Source organism: Salmo trutta, chromosome 30 (assembly GCF_901001165.1).
Source record: "Salmo trutta chromosome 30, fSalTru1.1, whole genome shotgun sequence".
NCBI classification, from domain to species: Eukaryota; Metazoa; Chordata; class Actinopteri; order Salmoniformes; family Salmonidae; genus Salmo; species Salmo trutta.
Window position 1 is genome coordinate 22,098,407 of NC_042986.1, and position 27,623 is coordinate 22,126,029.

At 43.4% G+C, this 27,623-nt stretch overlaps 1 protein-coding gene and 1 pseudogene across 5 annotated transcripts in view; one reads left to right on the forward strand and one right to left on the reverse strand.

The window, feature by feature from the left end:
* Positions 1 to 1,484: 1,484 nt before the first annotated feature.
* LOC115168879 (putative beta-lactamase-like 1) lies at positions 1,485 to 3,086 on the reverse strand (annotated as a pseudogene).
* Positions 3,087 to 13,671: 10,585 nt separating this feature from the next.
* LOC115168268 (ephrin type-B receptor 2-like) overlaps positions 13,672 to 27,623 on the forward strand; it is a 57,339-nt gene continuing 43,387 nt past the window's right edge. For all 5 annotated transcript variants that reach the window (XM_029723380.1, XM_029723382.1, XM_029723381.1 and 2 more), the window contains exon 1: positions 13,672 to 13,862. In XM_029723380.1, the coding sequence (XP_029579240.1) occupies positions 13,766 to 13,862 (97 nt within the window). In that variant the 5' untranslated portion in view covers positions 13,672 to 13,765. The remainder of the gene's footprint in view (positions 13,863 to 27,623) is intronic.

Sequence of the window (27,623 nt, forward strand, 5' to 3'; positions counted from 1 at the left end):
TGTGTGAATTTAAATATGCTCTCTCTAATTCTCTCTTTCTCTCTTTCTTTCTTTCTCTCGGAGGACCTGAGCCCTAGGACCATGCCTCGGGACTACCTGGCATGATGACTCCTTGCTGTCCCCAGTCCACCTGGCCATGCTGCTGCTCCAGTTTCAACTGTTCTGCCTGCGGCTACGGAACCCTGACCTGTTCACCGGACGTGCTTGTTGCACCCTCGACAACTACAATGATTATTATTATTTGACCAAGCTGGTCATTTATGAACATTTTAACATCTTGACCATGTTCTGTTATAATATCCACCCGGCACAGCCAGAAGAGGACTGGCCACCCCTCATAGCCTGGTTCCTCTCTAGGTTTCTTCCTAGGTTTTTGGCCTTTCTAGGGAGTTTTTCCTAGGGAGTTTTTCCTAGCCACCGTGCCTCTTTCACATGCATTGCTTGCTGTTTGGGGTTTTAGGCTGGGTTTCTGTACAGCACTTTGAGATTTCAGCTGATATACGAAGGGCTATATAAATAAAATTTGATTTGAGCCAATCAGTTGTGTTGTGACAAGGTAGGGGTGGTATACAGAAGATAGCCCTATTTGGTCAAATATACCAAGTCCATATTATGGCAAGAACAGCTCAAATAAGCAAAGAGTAACGATAATCCCCCTTTAATTTAAGACATGATGGTCAGTCAATCCAGAAAATGTCAAGAACTTTGAACGTTTTTTCAAGTGCAGTCACAAAAATCATCAAGCACTATAATGAAACTGGCTCTCATGAGGACCGCCACAGGAAAGGAAGACCCAGAGTTACCTCTGCTGCAGAGGACAAGTTCATTAGAGTTACCAGCCTCAGAAATTGCAGCCCAAATAAATTCTTCACAGGGTTCAAGTAACAGACACATCTCAACATTATCTGTTCAGAACGGGGTTCCGCTAGCGGAACGTCTGTCCTCAACAGGTCCTGTCCTCAACAGGTTAAAATGCAATTTTGTTCTTCTACAACGGTAAATATGAAATAGCTTATTCCAAATGAAACTAACACCACCACCACTCTGTCATGGTTTAAACCATCTTCTTTCTATTCTGCCTGTCTGTCTCTCTCTCTGTCTGTTTTGAGCTTTCGCTAGCAAACTTGCAACATTGTTTAAATTGTCCATTGAGCTCAGCACAGACACAGACAGCTGTATTTGCGTCCTGTACTTCAGACCCTTTTCAGGTGTCCCAACTTTTCTTTTTACAAAAAAGGTTTATTTGTCAGCAAGACGCATAAATTAATTCAGACTACAAGTGTGTGTCATTGCACTTTTTGGTGTTTTGTAACAGATGTCTCCTTCTGTTCATCTAAGCGCAAGTGCATGCTTAAATAGGAAGTCCTGTGAAAAATATAGAGCCCTCCCCGAATGTCACGCTATAATTTGCACCCTGTTCTGAAATGATCCACTCGAAATCTAGGATTCCATGTTATTCAATACCATAAAAAACAGTTCAGTGTTCAGTGTTTAACCGTTGAAGATTGGCGGTGAGCTATCCGGAGTATTTTGTAAGTGTTGAGTCCAGGGTGGTCAAATCCAGATGACACGCCCTTCTTGTTGAAATTGTAAAAGTTAAAGAGTTGCCTGTCCTGGCTCTCCAGAGACACTGACATGCCATTGACCTTCAGCTTGCCGTGGTACTCCCCATCGAACACCACCCTGAACACCCTCTCCTGCAAGAAGTCCAGCCTGATAGTCCTGTACTTGGCTGGCACTGTGGTGTCCACCTGGGACCCAAACTGCTGAATGACCAGCACCCCATCCAAGCCACCTTGAGCTCATAGAAGGTCGTGTTCTGGTAGTTGAAGAGGCCCGTGTAGGGCGTGGGGTCGAGGGTCGGGCTGCAGGGAGAGTTTGCGCTGTGCGTCTCTGAAGGTGCTTTCCATTGCAGAGATGAGGTGGCTGTAGGCCTGTATGACCAGTTCCCTGTCTGCTGCTGGCAGCCTCACTCCGGCTATCAGCACCACCAGGCCCACCTTTAGCCGGAGAACCAGGGAGAAGGTGGCGGCGTAGCCGCCCTGTTCTCCATCCTTACGGACCACCTCATAGCCCAGCTGCTCATTGACCTCCCAGGGTGTGCCAGTGTAGTTGGGGAAGTAGCCCTTGCGACGCAGAACAGAGCGGACAGCAGGGTCTTCAGGATGTCCTGTTAGAGGAGGGACCGGCTGTAAGCCCCCAGAATCACCATGGCCTGTTTGGCCATGTTGGCCGCTGTGGAGTACATCTGGCCAGCGGGCCGGTACCAGCCCACGTCATAGAGGAGTGCCAATTGGCCGCTGCTCTACACGCCCACCGCCATCTGGCTTTGAATGGCCCGAGGTGATGGCAAAGCCTGTCTCCTCCATCCTCAGCTGCTCCAGGATGTTGTCAGACACCCAGCGCTGATAGTCCGAATACGAGAATTTCTTGGCCAAGACGTTAGCCAATAAGGAAAAGGCCACGTTGTTGTAGTGACATGTAAGGGAGCAGGAGGAAACATTGGTAATGTCTCAGTCACATGAAATCCCCACCACCCTTTACAAAAATGTACTGGATAAGATGTTGACAGGAAGGGGAATTAGGTGTACCTTACTTGGTGCTTGGGTCTGCCACAAGGGCATCATCCTGTAACAGATCTATAGCAACCTCTGTGTCTCCACCCCACAGTAGATGTGTTGCCCGAAGGTGCCTCGGTAACCCTGAAATGGAAACACAAATTTGGGAGTCAAACGCTATGGTCAAATGAATGTCAAAACTGAGTTCTGGAGTCAAAGGAATGTACAAGGGAACTTTCCTCAGGTTTAATCCAGTGAAAGTACAGTACAGTACAATACAGCACAGACAGAGGGATCTGGTCAGGAGAAAAGGCTAACAAGCCATGAGCTCATTAACCTCTAAGTATACTCTCTCTTCTCTAATCACTTAATGGCCAGGGTAAGGTAGTCATGAAGAGGAAGAGTGCCTTTGACATAGGTTTGAGTGAGGCTGGGTATATCTGAACCAACCTTGACATCCACATCATCCCACCGCTTCCCCAGCAGGTTTTTGATGGTGAAGTTTGCTGCATACTTCTCCAGAGTCATCCAAGAAGGCCACCTTCCCTTCCTTCCATAGCTTGTACAGCATCAGTGTGGGGAGACTAGCGATGCTGCGGGGAAAACAATTGTCTAGTGTTATTCCTCCTGCAACCTGTGGATGGAAAATACATTAAAGTTGGTCTCCAGTTATCTTACAGATATTGCACCTCTTAAAGTATTTTCCTCAATCAAAGACTTTACCTAACTAAGCATTCCTTGGCAGATGAGGATAAATTGGTTAGTGGACAAGAAGTGTCTGATTAACACAACAGTGCCTAATATCTTTTCAAAAGTAAACATGACATTGAACCAAAAGATTGTTGCATCAAGCACATGGCAGTCTATAGGAATACAAGCCAATAGCAATCCCAGGTGCTAATGCAATCAAATGTACTACCCACTGCTATCTACCCACACTTAATCCTAGCCGGTGATCCCTGAATGGGTGATTCTATTCCCTGTCCGCCAACTAGGGGCTGTGATGTCATAATCTGCAGAGATTCTGCTGTAAAGCCATGTTGGAGAAGGCCTAGGAGAGGAGGGAACCCTTAAGCTCAGCTCTCATCCTCAGCAATCAAATCAGTTCACGACAAACAGGGGAGGGCAAATTGATTCACTACACAAATCACCCATCTATACCATTCTCTTAATTACACTTGGGATTTAAGAGCAGACACATGGTTGCCTTCCCTGTAGCTCAGTTGGTAGAGCATGGTATTTGCAATGCATGGTGTTTGCAATGCCAGGGTTGTGGGTTCGATTCCCACGGGGGGCCATGTATGAAATGTATGCATTCACTACTGTAAGTCGCTCTGGATAAGAGCGTCTGCGAAATGACTAAAATGTAAAATGTAATGGTTGGTGTGACCATTAGAGATCTATGGAGAAATACTTGTTGATGATTGTAGATGTGGTCTAATTAGAAATTGGCCATGTACGTTTGACATGTACTACTGTCTCTCTGTAACACTAATCTCTCTACTTCCACCAAGCCATTAGGTTTGCCTCTGGTTGAAGTGATGTACTTACAGCATTGAGGACGAGGATTTACACCAGCTAGAGACAAATTATAATTCACCTCTTCACGTGACAGCCACTGTAGCTGAGATTTGGTTTTGGGTGCCAAGATTACCACTGCCTGTATATGTTGCTTTGGAAGAAGGATTACATTTATATGACATATGTAATATGCACTCAATTCCAACACATATTCCCCTAACACAGATACCCCTGCTTTCATGTCAAAAATGATAACCCTGTTCAATGAGCATTGTGTTTCCTTTAAAGTGCTGGTTGGAGATTTCAATTGTACCCGCAACTCAAATCTGGACAAATCATCTCAAGTCCCTGCCACAAACCCCAGATCGGCAAAGATGTTGAACTCTCTTACTATAGAGATGGGACTGCTAGATATCTGGAGAGAGAATAATGGCTTATCTATGGACTATACATACTACTCTAATGTCCATAACACCTACTCTCGTATAGATTACATTTTTATCCCTAAGATTTTCATAAATTCTGCCACTTGTACAATCAGACCCATAGCACTTTCAGATCACGCCTTTGTCTGCCTCCGCTTTGACCTCTGTAAAAACATCCCGAGGTCAAAGAGCTGGAAATTCAACATCTCCATGCTATCAAACAAAGCATGCCATACATTGGTTACTACATGGATAGACAAATACACACAAGACAATAAAACATCTCCTTTTTCTCACAATGTGGGGCTCTGAAAAGCCACACTAAGAGGTCATCTAATTGCATATGCTTCCTCTAAGAAAAAAGCAATGGAAGCACACAGGTTAGATCTTGAGAGGGAGCTGGAACGCTGCGAAAAAGTACATAAACAATCCCCAGACAGCGCCTCCTGGAGTCAACTTAAAACAGCCAAACTAAACTTGGAGTATTCTCGAGAGATAAAAAACCCTGTTTTCTTTACTAAACAGAAATACCATAAGTATGTATCTTATGATCCAAATAAGATACATTTAACTTTTCATGATTTTTAATGCAAATTATATATTTCTGAGAGAAAACATACAGATGCAGAGACCGACCAAGAACATCTCAACTCCCACTCACTCCTGAGGAGGTCCTAGAGGCAATTATCTCCATGCCACCTAACAAGTCCCCAGGCCCAGACGGATTTCCCAGAGAGTTCTACAAAGCCTTTTGGCCCCAGCTTAGCCCTATTTACATGCCAATCCTGGAAAACTGCGCTTTCCCAGACCCTATGTACACAACCTGCATTACAGTGTTTCTCAAAAAGACAAGGACCCTCTCTCCTGCTCGTCCTTCCGGCCAGTAAACTTGTTGGACTTTGACTACAAAATCATTACCAAATTGCTCACCAAAAGACGAAACACCCTTCTTCCCAAAATAATAAAATCGGAGCAAACTGGATTTATTAGAGACAAGTACTCTTCTGATAACATTTGCCGTCTTTTTGATATTATAGATGAACTAAACACACAGAAGACCTGCTGTCCTGCTGGCTTCACTGGATACTGAGAAGGTGTTCGACAGGATGGAGTGGAGCTTTCTGTTCTCAGTCTTAGAAAATACATTTGGCATTTCATATGCTGACTGCAGAAAGTTTATGGAAGCACTAGATATAAGTACATATGTATGAGGAAGAGTTTATGATTTCTACAAGTACAGGTAGGAAGCAGATGGGTAGGAAGCTCAAATACCTAAGAGAGACAGATACAGTAGCTTCCTACATAATGTATCAGGCATGACGCAGTCGAGTCATAACGCGTTCCAATCAGACCACAAGAGGGCAGTAGATACTGTGGCTATAACCGGGCTGCGGCACACTCATCACATCATAAAAGATTAAAACTGGATTTGGTAATAACAACCATGATAGCAACATTAAGCACCAGTAAGGATTGATTGGATTTCTCCGGGATCTGAGTTAAGCCAGCAACAATATTATTAGGATAATATAATTGTGTCTAACAAAACACATTTTCCTCTATTAGTGTACTCAGAGTAGGTTCTAGATATACCATGACAGCTCTAACAAAATCTAAACTAATGTATGCTTTTAGTGCAGAAATTGAGGAGGCCTCATCAAAATAAATTTAAAGTAAAGGGGTGGAGGTGCCTGACCAAGTTAGAGTAAGTACAGTAATCATGTGAACTGTGTATGCTCTCCCATTGGTCAGTTTAAACGAATTGTTTCTGTGCACTGACTGGTTCCAGGTGTGACTATGAACAATGCACCTCCACCTGTTCCCTCAAAATAGTGGTGCATTTCCTGAAGCCTGAAGCCCGGTACAGTCCTGCTGTCTCCAAAGCCCCGCTCCAGATATAGTCCATGAACATTCCTTTTGCAGTTGATAATCCTTTTTCAGTCTCTGTGTGTTTTTTGTAAGGTTAATAGTAGGTATTCTGAATATAACTATTGTGTGTTTTTATATTGTGTTGGTTAGTACATTTAAGGGCTTGACTTATTTGTATGCATGCAGCATATGTAGTCCCATTGTTCATTGCTTCGCGTGATGTATTGTTGCCTCTACCTTCTTGCCTTTGTGATATTGTCTGTGCCCAATAATGTTTGTACAATGTTTTGTGCTGCTACCATGTTGTGCTGCTGCTATGTTGTGTTGCTACCATGTTGTTGTCATGTGATGTTGCTACCATGCTGTGTTGTCATGTGTTGCTGCCATGCTATGTTGTTGTTTTAGGTCTCTCTTCATGTAGTGTTGTGGTGTCTCTCTTGTCTTGATGTGTGTTTTGTCCTATATTTTTATTTTTAATCCCAGCCCCCGTCCCCGCAGGAGGACTTTTGATTGGCCGTCATTGTAAATAAGAATTTGTTCTTAACTGGCTGCCTAGTTAAATAAAGGTGAAATAAAATAAATAAAATGTAGCACTTTTTAGTCTTTATGATCCTTTAACATTTAATGTCTATTTTGGGATAACTTTGTGTTGCATGCCTTCCATACCAGGTCTTTATTGACCTTGGCCTATCCTAGAACTTGTCTTACAGGCTGGAACTAAATCAACCCCCCCCCATTGCAAATTTTATGCAGTGTCTTTGTTTACAAATGTCACCCCGCACACACACTTCTTTATATATATATATATTTTTTTCTTCTTCTTCTGTTTTCTTCTTCATATTTCATATACATTTCATGGTTTACAATATCAGATTAATTCATACAGTCAGATGGGTCATTACACCATTTTTTAAACATATCTTTTTTTAAAGCTTGCATTTAATTGCCACTCCCTGTTGCACACAACCACAAGCTTTCATTTCCCCTGTCATATGGGGATTCATGGCTGATTTAAGATGAAATCGTGAAACCCTGTTATGGTCAACACTGTTACTTTAATTGGCACTTAATAGGCACTTACTATAGTCCTTTTTTTATTTAACCTCTTGAGATGGGATAACACGTTTTTTATTAAGTTGGACGTTATGCACTTTATGACAGAATGTTCAAATTAAATGAAATCATAAGTAATTTTTTAACTAAGTTACACTTCTCAAAAGGCACCAAACTGGTGGAACAGCCAATATATATTTAGATGGGTAATGGACATGGACATTTTTACATTGTTAGAAGGCCATGCCTCCACATACCTAAAATGAATGAGAGGTTAGATGGGTCCTGAGGGACAGGACCAAGAAGCACAGCTCAGAGGTATACGGACAGGTATGGTAGAAGATTCTCAGCGGGACCAAGCCATCCACACATAATGGATGCAAATCAAATATTTTTAAATAAATAATTACAACAAAAGCAACAACATCATTCAGGCAAGCAGATTTCATATTCAAAATGAAAGAGGTAATAACTTCATCTAGATTGTTAAAGAAGGATTTAGTAAGAAAAACTGGAACACATTAAAATAGATGGATAAACCTTGAGAGAAGCATCCAGCTCTCAAAGTCTAGTTTGGTATGTTATAGTAACTTTGTTTGCCTTCAGGAGGTCTTTCAAATGGCGGGTAACCGAGACACCCAGATATGTGAACCCTTTTGAATGGAAGTGCAGCTGAACTGATGGAGCCATCATGAGAGAACACAAAATATTTGACTTTTATGCATATTCATCTTACGTCCAGATATTTTCCCAAATGTTTCGAGAAAATTCAATTAAATTCTACTACTAAGGAAGTGCTGCTCACAAGAACAAAGGACCTCCAACTTCCTGACATAACTTTATTATTATTAGTTTGGAAATGAATTTGTATCACAGGCAGTCGGCCATGCAGTAGCTACAGACAAAACACAAAGTAAAACCACACCCTTAGAAAAAAGGCTTCCAAAATGGTTCTTCGGCTATCCCCGTAAGACAATACTTTTGGATCCAGGTAGAGCCCTTTTGGGTTCCATGTAGAACCAACAGAGTTCTAGCTGAAACCAAAAAGGGTTCTTCAAAGGGTTTTCCTATGGAGACAGCCGAAGAACCTTTTTAGGTTCTTCAATAGTTCCTTTTTTTCTAAGAGTGAATCCTCAGAATGGATGACTGCATGTGAGTGTAGGAGGAATTCCTAAGTCTCAGAGCCTGTCTTATGTTCACAATGTGTGTTAGATATGTGCTTATGTGAGTAATTATGGACTGTACCAAAATGCAAAAGAGAGAGAGAATGCAAATTAGAGATTTTCTAGACACCTCTCCACCCTTGCTCCACAAGCCAAGCCACTTCCGGATGGAGTGAAAAGAGGAAGCTGCTATTTGCTGCTATCCATTTCTGACCCCTCCTATCTCTGCTGTGACCTCATCACTGCAGCCAAGCAGGAGAAAGTGGAAGGTCACTGACAGACAGGACTGACAGACAGATATGTATTAACCCCATGCAGCGTTAATAGTTTTTCTTCACACTGCCATCATACAGGAGTCAAAGTGAGATGTCAATTACAATCATCTTGACATTTATATGTTCTATATCATTCCTTAATTAATATTGACTTTATAAATTAAGATTTTTGATTATGCAAAAATAACAGAATGTAGGTTTTGGGCACCAGTCATGCACGACTGACTGCCTATTTCTGCTAGTTTCTTCTAAACAGCATGTATGAAAAATCTAAAATAAAAAGATGGTGAATTCTCAGAAGAACAATGTCTGACACGAGATATTAAAGTACTTTTTAATTACTGTATTTGCTTCTTCCTGCAGCTGCGTGGCAGTCTTTGTAGAGACCATTTAGCTCCGGGAATGTCTTCCAGAGCAGGCTTGTGTCACCTCCATCAGCAAGGTCAATTTTTTCAATTTAGTGCAGAGGCCTGAAAGGCCAGACGCACTTCAGTACGCATCATTATCAAGGACAAGTTCACTGGGTGCGTGGGACTGGAAATTGTCAGGGTAGTGTTTACTTACTGTACTTCTCATTTCAGGAAACAGTTAGGATTTGTGGTGGTGAAATATTGAAAATATATATATATTAGTATGGCATTAAGTACGGCATCCATATTAGCACATCTTCGGACATCTTCAGACATCCACCATGTACCTTGTCACCTCTTCACCTCACGCCTCACTCTGACTTATCTCACTCTGCCCTGCACTAGTCAGGAGTCACCGAAAAGTTACCTTGACCATTTCAACCTTATTCTTTGCAATGAATTAATTATAATAATTTTTTGTCTAGTAAATACTTATTTCCCAAGCACTGGTTTTTGCCTGGAGGCCCAATTTTTCCACATAATGATCCAATCCCTGATGGTTTTGTTTTGTCATTACAGGCAGGAAAAGGTCAGGGGTGTTGTTTGATCATAGTGTGAGTCTTCAGCATTTGCCTCGGGGAAAATCAGGGAAGTGAGTGGGTGTGTGTCTTTTCGTAATGCATGATGTAAGTCCATAGACTATTGAATTCTATAAAAAGACCTTTATCCAAGACCACACTAGTTGTGTAGCTCTTTTGTACTCCGTGTTACCATGTGTGTACGTATCTGTGTGTGTGTGTTTGTGTGTTTGTGTGTGTGTTTTATCCCTTTGTATATGAGGGTATGAGCTGACCATGGATCAGTTTTATAACATTCATAAAAAAATCTGTGGCCGACTTTACTTCCCTATCTAGTCAGGTTGTGTTGCTAAATTTGGCTGTGTGGCAGGATCGACATAAATTAATAAAGAAATGAGCGTTATCAGTGAAGGAAGCCAGAGAGGGAACCAGCTTCCAAGTTCAATTTATGACCCATAAATCAAGACAGATTAGACCTGACTGGATTGTTGGTGCCATGTGTGACCTACAATCTGTGCTCAGCTCGCATTGTCAGACTAGAGGGTGGCCGATCTCCCTGTGCAAAGGTTTCCATGGGAACGACCTCTGGCTCCTCTAATCTGCTTTTTTCCAGCCCTCACTCATCTTGAGACTGAGTTATGCTGGAGTCCTTTATGTCAGTCCCATAATCTTCTGCTCTATTTCCTCACCCTAGACCCACTCCCTCTTTGCCTCCCCCCGCCCCCCTCCTCACTACCTCCCGCCCTCTCTGGTCGGCAGGCGCTCTGCTCTGTTTTATCTTCCTTACATCTTTATCTACCGAAGCTCTACTGTGTTTTGCTGTGAATCAGCCTGGTTTTCCAACTGAAATCCCAGCAGCATGTTTCACATTCATCTGCTATATAATTGAATTGAAATACCCCAAAAATATGTCAGATTTACATTTTTCCAGAAAATGCATTGTATGATTAATGTATACAAATATTATAGATGTAAATATGAAATACACAGAAGCACGACTGGGATGCTTTGTCATTATTTTGTTATTTCTCTTGACATTGAGCGGATCTCAGCTTTCCACAGGCAGCACAGGAACACAGATGCAGCGCCAGCCTGCTGCGTACTCTCTGAGAGTGTACAGTGACAATAGACATGCATATGGTTTTGATCAGCACATCAATGTGTTTGATGTGTCCCTGTGCATCAAACATGTATAATTCAGAATCCAAACAGATGTGATGTGCTAGATCCACCTAGCCGCTAAATGATGCCAGTACATCAAGGCCCATAGTGTACAGTATTCAGGTAGGATCAACGTTCACATTATTAATGCAGTGGCCAGTGGGTGGTTTAATTGTTTTCATTCTAAATCGTTTTTTCATTGGTTGTATTATTCTGTCTTTATGCAATATGGAAACAGGTTTTTTTTTACTACAAAATATAATCTTAAATACATATTTATTCAAGCTATTAAATTAGGACTGTATCCAGCAATCTTATCATAATTTATTTATTTTATCATAATTATCTCATCATAATAAATGTATTGATGGGCAGATCTTAATGAAGGTGTTGTTGGGAAATGAATGTACTGTTCTTACAGTAGGGGGTTTTAAGGCTTGATATCAGGTGCCCTGGGCTCCATGTCTGTCACATTACTTTAAGCGCTGTTGATTAGAGAAATGCAAAGTGTTAATCCATGACTAAATGGGGGTCAATTCCAGGATGCATAGCTTTGTTGATGTTCTCAGGTTAGGGTCAAAGACCAAGTGTGCACTTGACAATGGCCCACTTGTTTCTTACTGACCATACCAAATCCTAGCATTTCAATTGGATGATCCATCACACTAAGCAGACTCAGACAATAGTCTACCCTCTCTATGATTTTAAAGCCCCAATCTGTAATTTCTGTTTCCAGCAGTCAACCTGACTCCCAACCTCTCCAGAAACCATTATGTCTAAAAAACACAACTCATATCATGTCGTTTCTATTTCCTACTCAGGGTGGCACCCTTGTTCTTGAAGGATACTGTACATTCAGGAGAAGCACCAACGATGTCTGACCTTTTCATTTGAAAATAGTTGACATGCTTATCTTTGTTTATTATTCACCTACAGATTATCATAAGTATAAATATATACATGTATAAAAATGACACTTACTGCTGAGGCATTTGAAAAGTCATAATATTTGAGCAGAGAGGTTTAATAATGTTCATGCAGCTGTTTCAAAGAGCCAGTGGCTTTAATGACCATTAGTTAAGAAACACTATGCAGCTTCTATCTCCACTCAACAGTGTGATCCTAACACGTGTGTGTGTGTGTGTGTGTGTGTGTGTGTGTGTGTGTGTGTGTGTGTGTATGTGTGTGTATGTATGTATGTGTGTGTGTGTGTTTATGTGTGTTTATGTGTGTTTATGTGTGTTCCAAAACATGTCCTATAAAGACAGGCTCAGTCAATCAACAAAACAAACAATTGAACCACTTTATTCAAATATTTTATGAATGTAGGCTCTATGTAATTGTAGCTACAACTGGTGGTAGGCTATGTATAGTGGTGGTGGTAGTATTGTTGCTAGTATGTACACAAAAAATATGAAATCCACTGTATAATAGTGTACATTGAGTTTATTTAATTACAACAATTATTAAAATCGCATATCAGAGGGATCTTGCAAAGGATTATTGCAGCCATCTCCAAATTACAGATACACTACAAAAGTATTTGGACCCCTGCTCGTCGAACTTCACATTCCAAAATCATGGGCATTAAAATGAAGTTGATCCCCCTTTGCTGCTATAACAGCCTCCACTCTTCTGGGAAGGCTTTCTAGATGTTGGAATGTGGCTGCGGGGACTTGCTTCCATTCAGCCACAAGAGCATTGGTGAGGTTGGGCACTGATGTTGGGTGATTAAGTCTGGCTTGCAGTCAACGTTCCAATTCATCCCAAAGGTGTTGGATAGGGTTGAGGTCAGGGCTCTGTGCAGGCCAGTCAAGTTCTTCCACATCGATCTTGACAAACCATTTCTGTATAGACCTCGCTTTCTGCATGGGGGCATTGTCATACTCAAACATGAAAGGGCCTTCCCCAAACTGTGCGTCTAGAATGTCATTGTATGCTGAAGCGTTAAGATTTGCCTTCACTGGAGCTAAGGGCACTAGCCTGAACAATGAAAAACAGCCCAAGACCATTGTTCCTCCTCCACCAAACATTACAGTTGACACTATGATTTGGGCAGGTAGCGTTCTCCTGGCATCCGCCAAACCCAGATTCGTCCGTCGGACTGCCAGATGGTGAAGTGTGAAGGGCTATACACCATTCCAAACGACGCTTGGCATTTGGCAGGATGATCTTGCTCGGCCATGGAAACCCATTTCATGAAGCTCCCAACGAACAGTTATTGTGCTGACCTTGCTTCCAGAGGCAATTTGGAAATCGGCTGTGAGTGTTACAACCGAGGACAGACAATTTTTACACTCTACGTGCTTCAGCACTCGGCGGTCCCGTTCTGTGAGCTTGTCTGGCTTACTGCTACGTGGCTGAGCTGTTGTTGCTCCTAGACGTTTCCACTTCACAATAACAGCACTTACAGTTGACTGGGCAGATCTGAAATTTGACAAACTGACTTGTTGGAAAGGTGGCATCCTATGATGGTGCCACGTTGAAAGTCATTGAGCTCTTCAGTACGGGCCATTCTACTGCCAATGTTCGTCTAAGGAGATTGCATGGCTGTGTGCTCGATATTATACACCTTTCAGCAACGTGTGTGGCTGAAATTGCCGAATCCACTAATTCGAAGGGGTGTCCACATACTATTGGCCATGTAGGTACATTGCCCCCTGTATGATTCACGTTGGTTTCGCCCAAACGTTTGGATTATGCGTGTTCTCCCTGCAAAAGCGGTTCGTTCTAACCATTGGCTGTGTGTGGTTTTGCGCTTCTGTAGATTAATTCGCTGTCAATGGACCGCTGGTGGACCTGTTTTCTATGAATGCCTTGGCTTCTTACAGCCAAAATGCCAAGTATTTCAGTTGTTATGGATATCTTATATTTTGTATGGATATTTCCAATGGTAGGGGCTGTCGAAGGTAAGAACGATGCTTTTTCTTTATCTCGTCAGAATGCATAATTAAAACGTGCATGAACGACTGTCATAAGCTCTCAGCAAAAATCTATTAATTATACAGTGTCAATTATTCATTCCGTAGGCGTAAGGTATACCGCAAATACCATGTAGCCTACATACAGGAATGGTGTGGTATTCTGATAGTGTTTTTGATTGTTTAAAAAAAATGATGACAGTAAAGGCTTTCTGAGGGACTGTCACATTGGAACGCCGATGTTTGTATGCATCAAAACCTGATGGAATTCTGTTGAGAGAAAAAACTACTATATTAGATTAAATGCTCAAATAGAAATGCAGTATATCGTTTTAGCAATGTTAGGTAAAACAGTGTTACAGTCATTTTAATAGTCCAAACCACAAGTTTTGACTCAAACGAAGTGTAGGCATAAATATTGTTGCAATGAACATGTTTCATAGCATATAATTATAATACGGTAGCAAATGTCGTTTAGACACCTAGCTGTGTGTGTCTGTGGAGTGGGTGGGGAGGGGCATACTTGTAGTGAACAAACCCTGTAACCCCATGCTCATGGCAGTCGTTTGTGTTATTCCTTCGATAATAGAAAGTAGAGTATGTCAAATAGACTGCCTATACACGAAACATTAAGAACACCTTCCTAAAATGTAGTCGCCCTCAGAACAGCCTCAACTCGTCAGGACATGGACTCTACAAAGAGTCGAAAGTGTTCCACAGGGATGCTGGCCCATGTTGACTCCAATGCTTCCCACAGTTGTGTCAAGTTGGCTGGATGTCCTTTGGGTGGAGGACCATTCTTGATTCACACTTAACAGTTTCCAGTGTGTAAAACCCAGCAGCGTTGCAGTTCTTGACACAAACCGGTGCACCTGGCACTTACTACCATACCCCATTCAAAGGCACTTAAATATTTTGTCTGGCCCATTCACCCTCTGAATGGCACACTTACACAATCCATGTCTCAATTGTCTCAAGGCTTAAAAATCCTTCTTTAACTTGTCTCCTCCCCTTCATCTACACTGATTGAAGTGGATTTAACAAGTGACTTCAATAAAGGATCAGAGCTTTGACCTGGATTCACATTGCCAGTCTATGTCTACCAATCACTGGACCCATATGTTCACTTGGCTACGCATGCCTCTCTCTAATATCAATATGCCTCGTCCATTACTGTCCTGGTTAGTGATTACTATCTTATTTCACTGTAGAGCCTCTAGCCCTGCTCAATATGCCTTAACCAACCATGTTGTTCCACCTCCTACATATGCGATGACATCACCTGGTTTAAACGTCTCTAGAGACTATAACTCTCTCATCATTACTCAATGCCTAGGTTTACCTCCAATGTACTCACATCCTACCTTACCTTTGTCTGTACACTATGCTTTGAATCTATGCTATCGTGCCCAGAAACCTGCTCCTTTTACTCTCTGTTCCAAACGTGCTAGATGGCCAGTTCGTATAGCCTTTAGCCGCACCCTTATCCTACTTCTCCTCTGGTGATGTGGAGGTTAATCCAGGTCCTGCAGTGCCTAGCTCCACTCCCACTCCCCAGGTGCTCTCATTTGTTGACTTCTGTAACCGTAAAAGCCTTGGTTTCATGCATGTTAACATTAGAGCCCTACTCCCTAAGTTTGTTTTACTCACTACTTTAGCGCACTCTGCCAACCCGGATGTCTTAGCCGTGTCTGAATCCTGGCTTTGGAAAACCACCAAAAACCCTGAAATCTCCATCGCTAACTATAACATTTTCCGCCAAGATAGAACTGCCAAAGGGGGCGGTGTTGCAATCTACTGCAAAGATAGCCAGCAGAGTTCTGTATTACTATCCAAGTCTGTACCCAAACAATTCGAGCTTCTACTTCTTAAAAATTCACCTTTCCAGAAACAAGTCTCTCACTGTTGCCGCTTGCTATAGACCTCCCTCTGCCCCCAGCTGTGCCCTCGATACCATATGTGAATTGATTGACCCCCATCTTTCTTCTGAGCTCGTGCTACTAGGTGACCTAAACTGGGACATGCTTAACACCCCGGCCAACCTACAATCTAAGCTTGATGCCCTCAATCTCACACAAATGATCAATGAACCTACCAGGTACAACCCCAAATCCGTAAACACGGGCACCCTCATAGATGTCATCCTAACTAACTCGCCCACCAAATACACCTCTGCTGTTTTCAATCAAGATCTCAGCGATCACTGCCTCATTGCCTGCATCCGTAATGGGTCTGCGACCAAGCAACCACCATCACTGTCAAACGCTCCCTAAAACACTTCTGCGAGCAGGCCTTTCTAATCGACCTGGCCGGGGTATCCTGGAATGACATTGACCTCATACCGTCAGTAGATGATGCCTGGCTGTTCTTTAAAAGTGCCTTCCTCACCATCTTAAATAAGCATGCCCCACTCAAAACAAATGTAGAACTAGGAATAGAAATAGTCCTTGGTTCACTCCAGACCTGTCTGCCCTTGACCAGCACAAAAACATCCTGTGGCGTTCTGCATTAGCATCGAATAGCCCCCGTGATATGCAACTTTTCAGGGAAGTTAGGAACAAATATACACAGGCAGTTAGAAAAGCTAAGACTAGCTTTTTCAAACAGAAATTTGCATCCTGTAGTACTAACTCAAAATTCTGGGACACTGTAAAGTCCATGGAGAATAAGAGCACCTCCTCCCAGCTGCCCACTGCTCTAAGGCTAGGAAACACTGTTACCACCGATAAATCCACTATAATTGAGAATTTCAATAAGCATTTCTCTACGGCTGGCCATGCTTTCCACCTGGCTACCCCTACCCCGGTCAACTGCCCGGCACCCTCCATAGCAACCCGCCAAAGCCCCCACCATTTCTCCTTCACCCAAATCCAGATAGCTGATGTTCTGATAGAGCGGCAAAATCTGGACCCATACAAATCAGCCGGGCTAGACAATCTGGACCCTCTCTTTCTAAAATGATCTGCCAAAATTGTTGCAACCCCTATTACTAGCCTGTTCAATCTCTCTTTCGTATCGTCTGAGATTCCCAAAGATTGGAAAGCTGCCGCGGTCACCCCCCTCTTCAAAGGAGGTGACACTCTAGACCCAAACTGCTACAGACCTATATCTATCCTACCCTGTCTTTCTAAGGTCTTCGAAAGCCAAGTTAACAAACAGATTACCGACCATTTCGAATCCCACCATACCTTCTCCGCTATGCAATCTGGTTTCAGAGCTGGTCATGGGTGCACCTCAGCCACGCTCAAGGTCCTAAACGACATCATAACCGCCATCGATAAGAGACATTACTGTGCAGCCGTATTCATCGACCTGGCCAAGGCTTTCGACTCTTTCAATCACCACATTCTTATTGGCAGACTCGACAGCCTTGGCTTCTCAAATGATTGCCTCGCCTGGTTTACCAACTACTTCTCTGATAGAGTTCAGTGTGTCAAATCAAAGGGCCTGTTGTCCGGACCTCTGGAATGTCTCTATGGGTGTGCCACAGGGTTCAATTCTCGGGCCGACTCTCTTCTCTGTATACATCAATGATGTTGCTCTTGCTGCTGGTGATTCTCTGATCCACCTCTATGCAGACGACACCATTCTGTATACTTCTGGCCCCTCTTTGGACACTGTGTTAACTAACCTCCAGATGAGCTTCAATGCCATACAATTCTCCTTCCGTGGCCTCCAACTGCTCTTGAACGCAGGTAGAACTAAATGCATGCAATTCAATCGATCACTGCCCGCACCTGCTCGCCTGTCCAGCATCACTACTCTGGACAGCTCTGACTTAGAATACGTGGACAACTACAAATACCTGGGTGTCTGGTTAGACTGTAAACTCTCCTTCCAGACTCACATTAAGCATATCCAATCCAAAATGAAATCTAGAATTGGCTTCCTATTTCACAACAAAGCATCCTTCACTCATGCTGCCAAACACACCCTTGTAAAACTGACCATCCTACCGATCCTCGACTTCGGTGATGTCATCTATAAAATAGCCTCCAACACTCTACTCAACAAACTGGATGCAGTCTATCACAGTGCCATCTGTTTTGTCACCAAAGCCCCATACACTATCCACCATTGCGACCTGTACGCTCTCGTTGGTTGGCCCTCGCTTCATACTCGTCGCCAAACCCACTGGCTACAGGTTATCTACAAGTCTCTGCTAGGCAAAGCCCCGCCTTAGCTCAGCTCACTGGTCACCATAGCAGCACCCACTCGTAGCATGCGCTCCAGCAGGTATCTCACTGGTCACTCCCAAAGCCAATTCCTCCTTTGGCCGCCTTTCCTTCCAGTTCTCTGCTGCCAATGACTGGAACGAACTGCAAAAATCTCTGAAGCTGGAGACTCATATCTCCCTCACTAGCTTTAAGCACCAGCTGTCAGAGCAGCTCACAGATCACTGCACCTGTACATAGCCAATCTGTAAACAGCCCATCTATCTACCTACCTCATCCCCATACTGTACTTATTTATCTTGCTCCTTTGCACCCCAGTATCTCTACTTGCACATTCATCTTCTGCATATCTACCATTCCAGTGTTTAACTGCTATATTGTAATTACTTCGCCACCATGGCCTATTTATTACCTTAACTTACCTCATTTGCACTCACTGTGTATGTATGTATGTATGTATGTATGTATGTATACTTTTTGTTTTCTTTTGCTCTACTGTATTATTGACTGTATGTTTTGTTTATTCCATGTGTAACTCTGTGTTGTTGTATGTGTCGAATTGCTACGCTTTATCTTGGCCAGGTCGCAGTTGCAAATGAGAACTTGTTCTCAACTAGCCTACCTGGTTAAATAAAAAAAAAAAAAAAATGTCATGGAAAGAGCAGGTGTTCTTAATGTTTTGTATACTCAATGTATATGTTTCTCTCGTTGGTTCATCCCTCACCTATTCTGAACATTAAAACAAAATGAGAAGAAGATTTGAACTATGAATTCTCAGATGACGAATGGAAGCAAGTATTGTTTAGTGTCCCTTTATCGTACATTTGTGCTACACATGTACTTGTTCATTTACCCAAACCTAAATCCTCTATGTGACCGATATTCTTAATGTTTTGTACACTCAGTGTATGTTAAATGTTATGTTGAGTCATGGCCTTGCTTGCAATTCAATTACACGCACGCGTGCACACATATACACACACACAGAGAGCGAGAGATACGTACACGCATGGTAACAATGTAAAAACAAATGCAGTTTACAAAAGAGCGCCAAACCTGTGGAATGTTCATCCTAAGGAGAGCCCAGCCCATCCCCTGTTGTTGTCTGATGAATAGCATGGTAATATATCTTTATTATATAGGTATATCCTATTGTATGTACAGGTGTCATTTAAAAAAAAGCAAGCATTCACTCTGAACAGCACTCCATGGGATATTTTGGTCTGGGGTTAAGTTGTATGCTCCCTCGGTCATTCAACAACAGTTCACGTTTCTTCTGTATTTAATGAAAGATGGGTTGGAATTGGGGAAGCATAACTGACCCATGATTGCCAAATCCAGCCCAAAGAAATCAGATTGGTTGTGCTTGGAAAGGCTTTTTGTATTAAAAAGCTGATCTGCCCTGTGGTGTGATTTTCAGGGTTTGAGAGTTAAAGCTACTTAGTCTGAGTTTAAAGAATATGATTGCGAGAAGAACTTAAAAGATATTCAAGATTCCTTCATTTACTGCTTTGGTAACAACATTGTAACAACTTTTGATCTGTAATTAAAGCTGCAATATGTAACTTTTTGGGCAACTTGACCAAATGTACATTAGAGTTATAGATGTGTCATTCTCATTCAAAGCAAGTCTAAGAAGGGGTAGATCTATTTAATGTGCTCTATTTCTATTCTTCCCATTTTTATGTTTCGTTTTTGTGTCTTTTGCTTTCTGTTTTGTACACCAGCTTCAAACAGCTGAAAATAAAATATCTTTGGTTATTGAAAATATATTTCAGTGGTTTAGATGGTAAAATGATTCTCTACACTATACATTGCTTGTTTTGTCACATAAACTGAAATGAGGCAAACTATTTGAATTTTAGCAACCATGAAATGGCAAAGTGATTTTCCCAATTGCACCTTTAACATTGAAAGTACATTTGAAACTTAACAGAAGTTATTATGAAGAATTGTAACTTGTATATCTCTGAGGTCACTGAACTAGTTGCAGTATAGCGCCTACATGGGATAAAGGCAAGTTCATGAGAAGTTTTACCTTACATGTTACAACTTGATACATCAAGATATGTGATAAGAAATCACAGAAAATTACTTAACAAATGTGTTACTGGTTAACAGTATGCCTGCCTAACTGTGTGACTGTTGTGCTTATGTGCATAACATCATGCATATGCCAAGCCTATTACAATGTCACCAAACCTCTGACAAAAACTGTTCTAAAATCTATAAGCCTAGATGCCTTTTAATTATTCCCCTCACCCCCTTCTTACAAAGGGACCATATTCTCTTGCTTCAGTCAGTCAATCAAAAAAAAGAAGTTGTGTGGGGTCATGTGATATCTGTCTCTCGGCCCATGTGACGTCTGCTTTCTCTGCTCTCACAGCCTGCTGTCCTCTCTTGGCCCGCTGTATCATCAGTGAGACCCCCCTCCCGCCCCCTGGCTGGGCTGCACTCTCTCCCATGTTTCCAAGCCTTTATGTAAGCGGGGCAGACCTGACCGATTTCAGCCATGTCAAGAGCTATCGACTCAGCACTGGCCTGCATAGACTGCCCCCCCCTCTCTCTCTCGCTCTCTCGCTCCCTCTCTCTATCTCCTATTTCTCTCTCTCTGCTTCTCTTTCTTTCTTTCTTTCTTTCTCTCTCTCGCTCTCGCTCTCGCTCTCGCTCTCGCTCTCGCTCTCGCTCTCGCTCTCGCTCTCGCTCTCGCTCTCTTTCTTTCTCTCTCGCTCTCACTCTCTCCCCACTATGTTCTTTCACAGACATGGCTTCCTTTTTTTATCTCACTGAGTGGGTTCTTTGTTGTGGTTGGTTACACATAACAAACAGTTAGATGCAGATGGTACCCATGTATGTGAATTTAGGTATTTTTTTATCCAGTGGAGAGGAGTGCAAATGTAAATGTTTGGCACGTACCTGGGTGTCTTTGTTGTTCCACACCTGGCCTACAGGCTAGGACTGTGTGGTACAGTATGTACTCGTTCACAGCAGCAGAAGGTAGGACTGTGTGGTACAGTATGTACTCGTTCACAGCAGCAGAAGGTAGGACTGTGTGGTACAGTATGTACTCGTTCACAGCAGCAGAAGGTAGGACTGTGTGGTACAGTATGTACTCGTTCACAGCAGCAGAAGGTAGGACTGTGTGGTACAGTATGTACTCGTTCACAGCAGCAGAAGGTAGGACTGTGTGGTACAGTATGTACTCGTTCACAGCAGCAGAAGGTAGGACTGTGTGGTACAGTATGTACTCGTTCACAGCAGCAGAAGGTAGGACTGTCTGGTACAGTATGTACTCGTTCACAGCAGCAGAAGGCTACTGCAGTTCGGTAGTTCTTCTTTCCATCCACCTCTTTGGTCTATCTATACACTATTTACCAGGGTCAAATAAAATTGCAGATTTTTTGAGGAAAAATTAGCTCTGCAATATCATAACAACTCTGCCGCAAATAGTCATGCCACGCATTAGTCAGCGTGATTTTTAGCAATGTCTTGCGACATGCGCCAGGCTAAGTCCATTTTGGTCCACCTTAAGCCCAGGCCATACCTGGCCATTGGTTCCAGACAAAACACACCACTTATATTAAACACAAGTTCAATCAAATCCCTGAATCACATTTTCTTCACTTATGTATTCAGAAGAATAGCCTTTCTGCTCTTTGCAGACATTTTGTTGTGCAGGACAATCAATATTCAGTGTTATGCTGCTCTTCAGTGCAGTACTCTTTCCCCTTTCCCCTCTGGGAGCAGTGACAGAAAATATTGAGCATCAAAACAGCCCATGACCTACTTCTCCTTCTGCCCTATGGTGGGCTTGCAAAACTCAGAGAACATGGTTACGCTTACATGACTGAGACACTCAACAGTGAGTGATATGTAAATGTCAGAAGCTATATAGGATGCCCCGCATCTGTGCATGGGAGTCCTAGAAGGCTACAATGTTGAGCCTAGAAAATAACTACTGACATTTTTTAGGGGGGTACTTGATTCCGAAAATCCTGTTACTGAAGGCAAATCTCTAATCTGTAACTCCTTGTCCGTCCATCCGGATTGTATGTGTGGATATCTGTAAAGAAACCGTCACCTATAACTCAGCTGGGGTAGACAGTGGTAGGCTACGTGGAAGAATGTCTTTCCAGCTGTCTACCACAGCCGAGTTATAGGTGCTGGTTTGGATAAAGATAGGCTCAGACGGTTTCTTTACAGATATCCACACATTATACAATCCGGATGGATGGACAAGGAGTTGTGCATTATAGATATACCTTCAGTAAGAGGATTTTTCGGAAACAAGTACTTCCCTAAAAGATTTTGACTGTTATTTTCCGGGCCTCTGTCACGTTCGTTGGAATGAATATCGGACCAAGGCGCAGCGAATGTTGAGTTCCACATTATTTATTAGAAAGTGAAACTAAGCATAGACAAAAACAAATAAACAAACTAACAACGAACCGTGACTACAGAGATGCTACGTGCGCGAACTCAAACAAACAATATCCCATAACCCACAGGTGGAAAAAATGCTACTTAAGTATGATCCCGAATTAGAGAGAACGATAGCCAGCTGCCTCTAATTGGGAATCATACCAAACACTCAAACATAGAAAAACTAAACTAGAACCCCACATAAATAATAACTAGAAAAACCCCCAGTCACGCCCTGACCTACTCTACCATAGAAAATAAGAGCTTACATTTACATTTTACTCATTTAGCAGACGCTCTTATCCAGAGCAACTTACAGTAATGAATGCATACATTTCATGCATACATTTCATGCATTTTTTTGTACTGGTCCCCTGTGGGAATCGAACCCACAACCCTGGCATTGCACACACCATGCTCTACCAACTGAGCCACAGAGCTCTCTATGGTCAGGACATATAGGGCTATATATACCCTAGTTATGGTTATAGATTTGTTATGGGTCTATCCTTGTAACCATGTTGAATTATAGCCTGACAACCATTCACCAGATAAGAAGGACAAGCACATGCACCAAAGAAGCAAATCTGCCTCTTGGACAGATTTATTAAGGGTTTGCACCTGTGGAACATTGACACATTTTGTATCTAAAAAAAATGTCTCTAAATTGGATAGTCCTACACCTTACCTCAATACCTTATTCCTTCTCTACGTTTCATGTTTTATTCCCTCTGGATGACAACAGGTATAACTTTTCATTGTGGCAAAGGCTTAGTAAATCATTGTCTTTATACATTAAGGTTAAATGTCCAATGCAGCTGTTTTATCTCAATATCAAATAATTTCTGGGTAACAATTAAGTACCTTACTGTGTATGTTTAATTAAAATGGCAACAAAAAAAATAATATCTAAGCAAAGTGCAATTTCTCAAGCAATAATTTTACTAGAACTGTCTGGGAGTGGTCTAAGTGGGGAGGGGACAACTAAAACTAGCTGTTATTGGCAGAGAGTTGTGGAACTCCCTTTCTTATTGGTCTGTTAACTAATTTACCTCCTGGTGATTTCACTAGGCAGGTCAAAACTCCATGCCACCAAAACAGGCTGAAATGTAATGTGGTCTTTTCAAACAGCTCTTACACTGAAAGGGCATTATCATAGTTTTCACAATTTCACAGTATTATTCCAATCTTGTAGTGTGGAAATATACTGTATATAAATACAGGACAATCACATTTTTGACTGCACCTTTAAGATCATTTTATTGGTCAATTATAAGGTCCAACCAAAATTTGACTTCTGCTTTTAACCCAACTCCTCTGGGGAGCTGTTGTGGGGGGGTTAAGTGCCTTGTTCAAGGGCACAACGGCAGGCAATGGCATCTAGGATTTGATACCAGCAACCCTCCTGTTGCCAGCTCGCTTTCCTCCTGATTTTTCCCGTCGGTCCCAGGATTCAAACTGGCAGCCCTCTGGTTGCTGGCTTGCCTCTATAACTGCTAGGCCACCTGCCTATCAGGTTTCAGGTAAGACCCAAGTGCAGACTGTGTTGAAGTAACAATGTTTATTGCAACAACAGGGGAAGGTAAACGACAGGTCAAGGCAGGCAGGGGTCGATAATTCAGAGTAGTGAGGCCAAGGTACAGGATGGCAGGCAGGCCCAGGGTCAGGTCAGGCAGAGGTCGGTAATCCAGAGTGGGGGCAAAGGCACAGGACGCAAGGCAGGCTCAGAGTCAGGACAGGCAAGGGTCAAAACCAGGAGGATGAGAAAAGAGAGACTGGGGAAACAGGAGACAAAGGGCTGTGAGACATGGGTTTAGATCTAGACACATCAAAAGTAGGAAGTATACAGTGGGTACGGGGCAACAGAGGATGAACAGCAGAGGGGCTATTGATTTTGGAGCGGGGGGGAAAGGTCTCGGCTTGTAGCTGCGGGGCTATAGCAGCGTGCCAGCGCATGCAGCTTAACCTCCTTGGGTGCTGGTCGGTGTTGTGGAAGCGAAGTGGCCCGGGCCTTACTGAACCCGTCCTGGAGGTCCTGGTACTCCACGGAAATGGCGGAGAGGTTCGGGGCAATTTCCAAGCCCCCAGGAAGACATCCTGGGGCAGGCAGAGTTGATTTCAGGCAATGGGCATGGCAGAACAGGCTCCAGCCCACGATGGCACCAGTAGACCGGTCAATCAAGGGATTGTGTCGCTGGAGCCAAGAGAATGCATACACTCAATTAGCAGGAGCTGTAGTTCCCCAACACTCGTAGGTTGATGGGAGGGGTTGAGTGGGGATGCCTAGCTCGGACGCAAGGGTAACGTCCATAAGACTCATATCGGCCCCCGAGTCGATGAGTATCTGGAGAGACTTAGACTGGTCGCCCCACAGCAGGGTGGTATGGAGAGGGGGGCGAGAAGAAACATTATCCTTAAGACCCACCAGAGTACTCATTCCTACCAATGAGCTAGGTCTCTTGAAGGGACAGGTATAGACACATAATGACTGGCAGAACCACAATACAGACAACTCGGGGTGTTAAGTCTGCGTACACGTTCGGCTGAAGACAGCCTAGCCCTGCCGAGCTGCATCGGCTCGGGAAAGGGCAAATCGGCAGTCTTTGGAGGCTCTTGGAGGGACTCGTGTAAGCTCGGATCCTCTCGGGGACAAAGACGCCGGGGACTTCCGGAGTTCATCAGATGTAAGATGGGATCCTTGAATGAGCGATTGGGACCGCAATCAGACGTCTTGTCTCCTATGTTCCCGTAGCCGACCATCGATCCGGATGGTTAAAGCGATGAGTGAGTCGAGATCCGTTGGTTGTTCCCAGGTTGCAAGCTCATCCTTTACCTTCTCCGACAATCCGTGCAGGAACGTTTCGAACAGCGCTTCCGGGTTCCAGGCACCAACGCTGCTAGCGTGTGGAAATCCATCGCATAGTCTGCCACACTGAGGGAGTCCTGCCGAAACTGAAGTAACTTCCAGGCAGCCTCTCTCCCGGACACTGGAGCCTCAAGTCTTTCTCACCTCTGCCACAAATACCTCCAGACTGAGGCAGACAGTGGATTGTTGCTCCCACACTGCCGTGGCCCAGGCGAGTGCCCTCCCGGACATCAGCGTAATATGTATGCTATCTTCGAGGGGAACGAAGAAGGCTGCAGCTCGAAACGAGGGGGCACTGGGAGAGAAAGGCCCGGCAGGTTCTGGAATCTCCATCGCAGCGCTATGGGGTAGGTAAGCGGGGTTCCCGGGAAACCGGGGTGACGGCACTGCTACCAGCCAGGTTACTGAGGGGCTGGGAGGTTACTGTCGTGGTAGGCTGCCTAGTAGGCAACCCACGGAATTGCTCCCGCAAAGCGTCCAATGCTAGGTTGTGATGTACGGCCACGTCCTGGAACCCTTCCATCAGACCACGAAGCATCTCTTCATGTCTACCTTGGGAGGAGATAGTGTTGCGGAGCTGGTCCAAGTCTGCTGGATCAGTCATGGCCAGTTCGTACTATCAGGTAAGACCCAAGTGCAGACTGTGTTGAAGTAACAATGTTTATTGCAATAACAGGGGAAGGTAAATGGCAGGTCAAGGCAGGCAGGGGTCAATAATCCAGAGTAGTGGGGCCAAGGTACAGGATGGCAGGCAGGCCCAGGTCAGGCAGAGGTAGGAAATCCAGAGTAGGGGCACAGGACGGCAGGCAGGCTCAGAGTCAGGACAGGCAAGGGTCAAAACCAGGAGGATGAGAAAAGAGAGACTGGGGGAAAAGCAGGAGCTGAGACAAAACGCTGGTTGACTTGGAACAAACAAGACAAACTGGCACAGACAGACAGAAAACACAGGTATAGATACCCAGGGGATGAGTTGGGAAGATGGGTGACACCTGGATGGGGGTGGAGACAAGCACAAGGACAGGTGAAACAGATCAGGGCGTGACACCTGCCACCCCGCTTAGCACTAATTTTGAATTGGAACAGGATCAGGATGTTGTCCAGTTGAGACTTGATATGATCACCAGTGGGGGAGAAACTTTATTTTCTTCCTTGAAAATCATTGAAAAGTCATTGACAATTGGAGAGTGGGAAATCCTGATGAATGACAATGTTCTGAGGTTTACTGAGGTGAACACTCCAGTGACAGAGGCAGAATAACTGTAAAGATCAACAGAAGAACTGTAAACCTCCCTGTTATTGTACTCTTATCAACTTCAATGAACTCCCATATTTCCAGAGTGGGCCTACCTGTTTGCAATTTCTATTTATCCTTTTTATGTCATTCTGTCACATGACTCCTGAGTGGCGCAGTAGTCTAAGGCACTGCATTTCAGTGGTAGAGGCATCACTACAGACCCTGGTTCGATTTCAGGCTGTATCACAACATGCTGTGATTGGGAGGCTCGTAGGGCAGTGCACAATTGGCCCAGTGTCTTCTGGGTTAGGGTTTGGCCGGGGTAGGCTGTCATTGTAAATAAGAATTTGTTCTTAACTGACTTGCCTAGTTAAATAAATAAAACATCATCCCAAGTACTGTTTATGTTACCATACAAGGACAAATACTAACTTGAGGTACTTGTGTGTGTGAACATTCAAGCATAGAGTAATCTACGTCAGTCAGGTGGAGAACATACGATTTCAGGCCCTCAACTCATGCAGTCACAATGATGTTTTTGACTCAATGAATGTTACTGATAGGAAGGAGAGTGCACACACACTTGGTTTCTCTGGCAGAAAACACTTTCAGGTTTTGATACAATTTAGCCTTACATTTTGTGTGGCAATGTTAATCTGTTAACAGCTGCAACGGCAAATTAATTTGAGTTCAATGTACTTGATCCAGTGTATTGTGTCAGTCCTGTAAGCCTCATCAGTCAAGTGTTTTCCACCACAATATTTCAACCTTCTCACAGTACAGAGAGAGTGACAGAAATGGAGCACTTGAAAATCAATGGGTCCCAGTTCTCCCATTAGACAAATTCTGTGTGAAAATGTCGATGCTGCTCACATGAGCAGTAGCATACTAAAGAAGGTCATTAACTGGGACACTCCTTATAAATCAGTGCATGCAGCGTCTGTCTGTCCATGGAATGGAAATTGATATACAGTACTTCAGCCTATTTTGAAAAATGTTACCCATTGCTCAACTTCTCTTGTTTTGTTCAGTTCACTTGACTGTAACTTTAC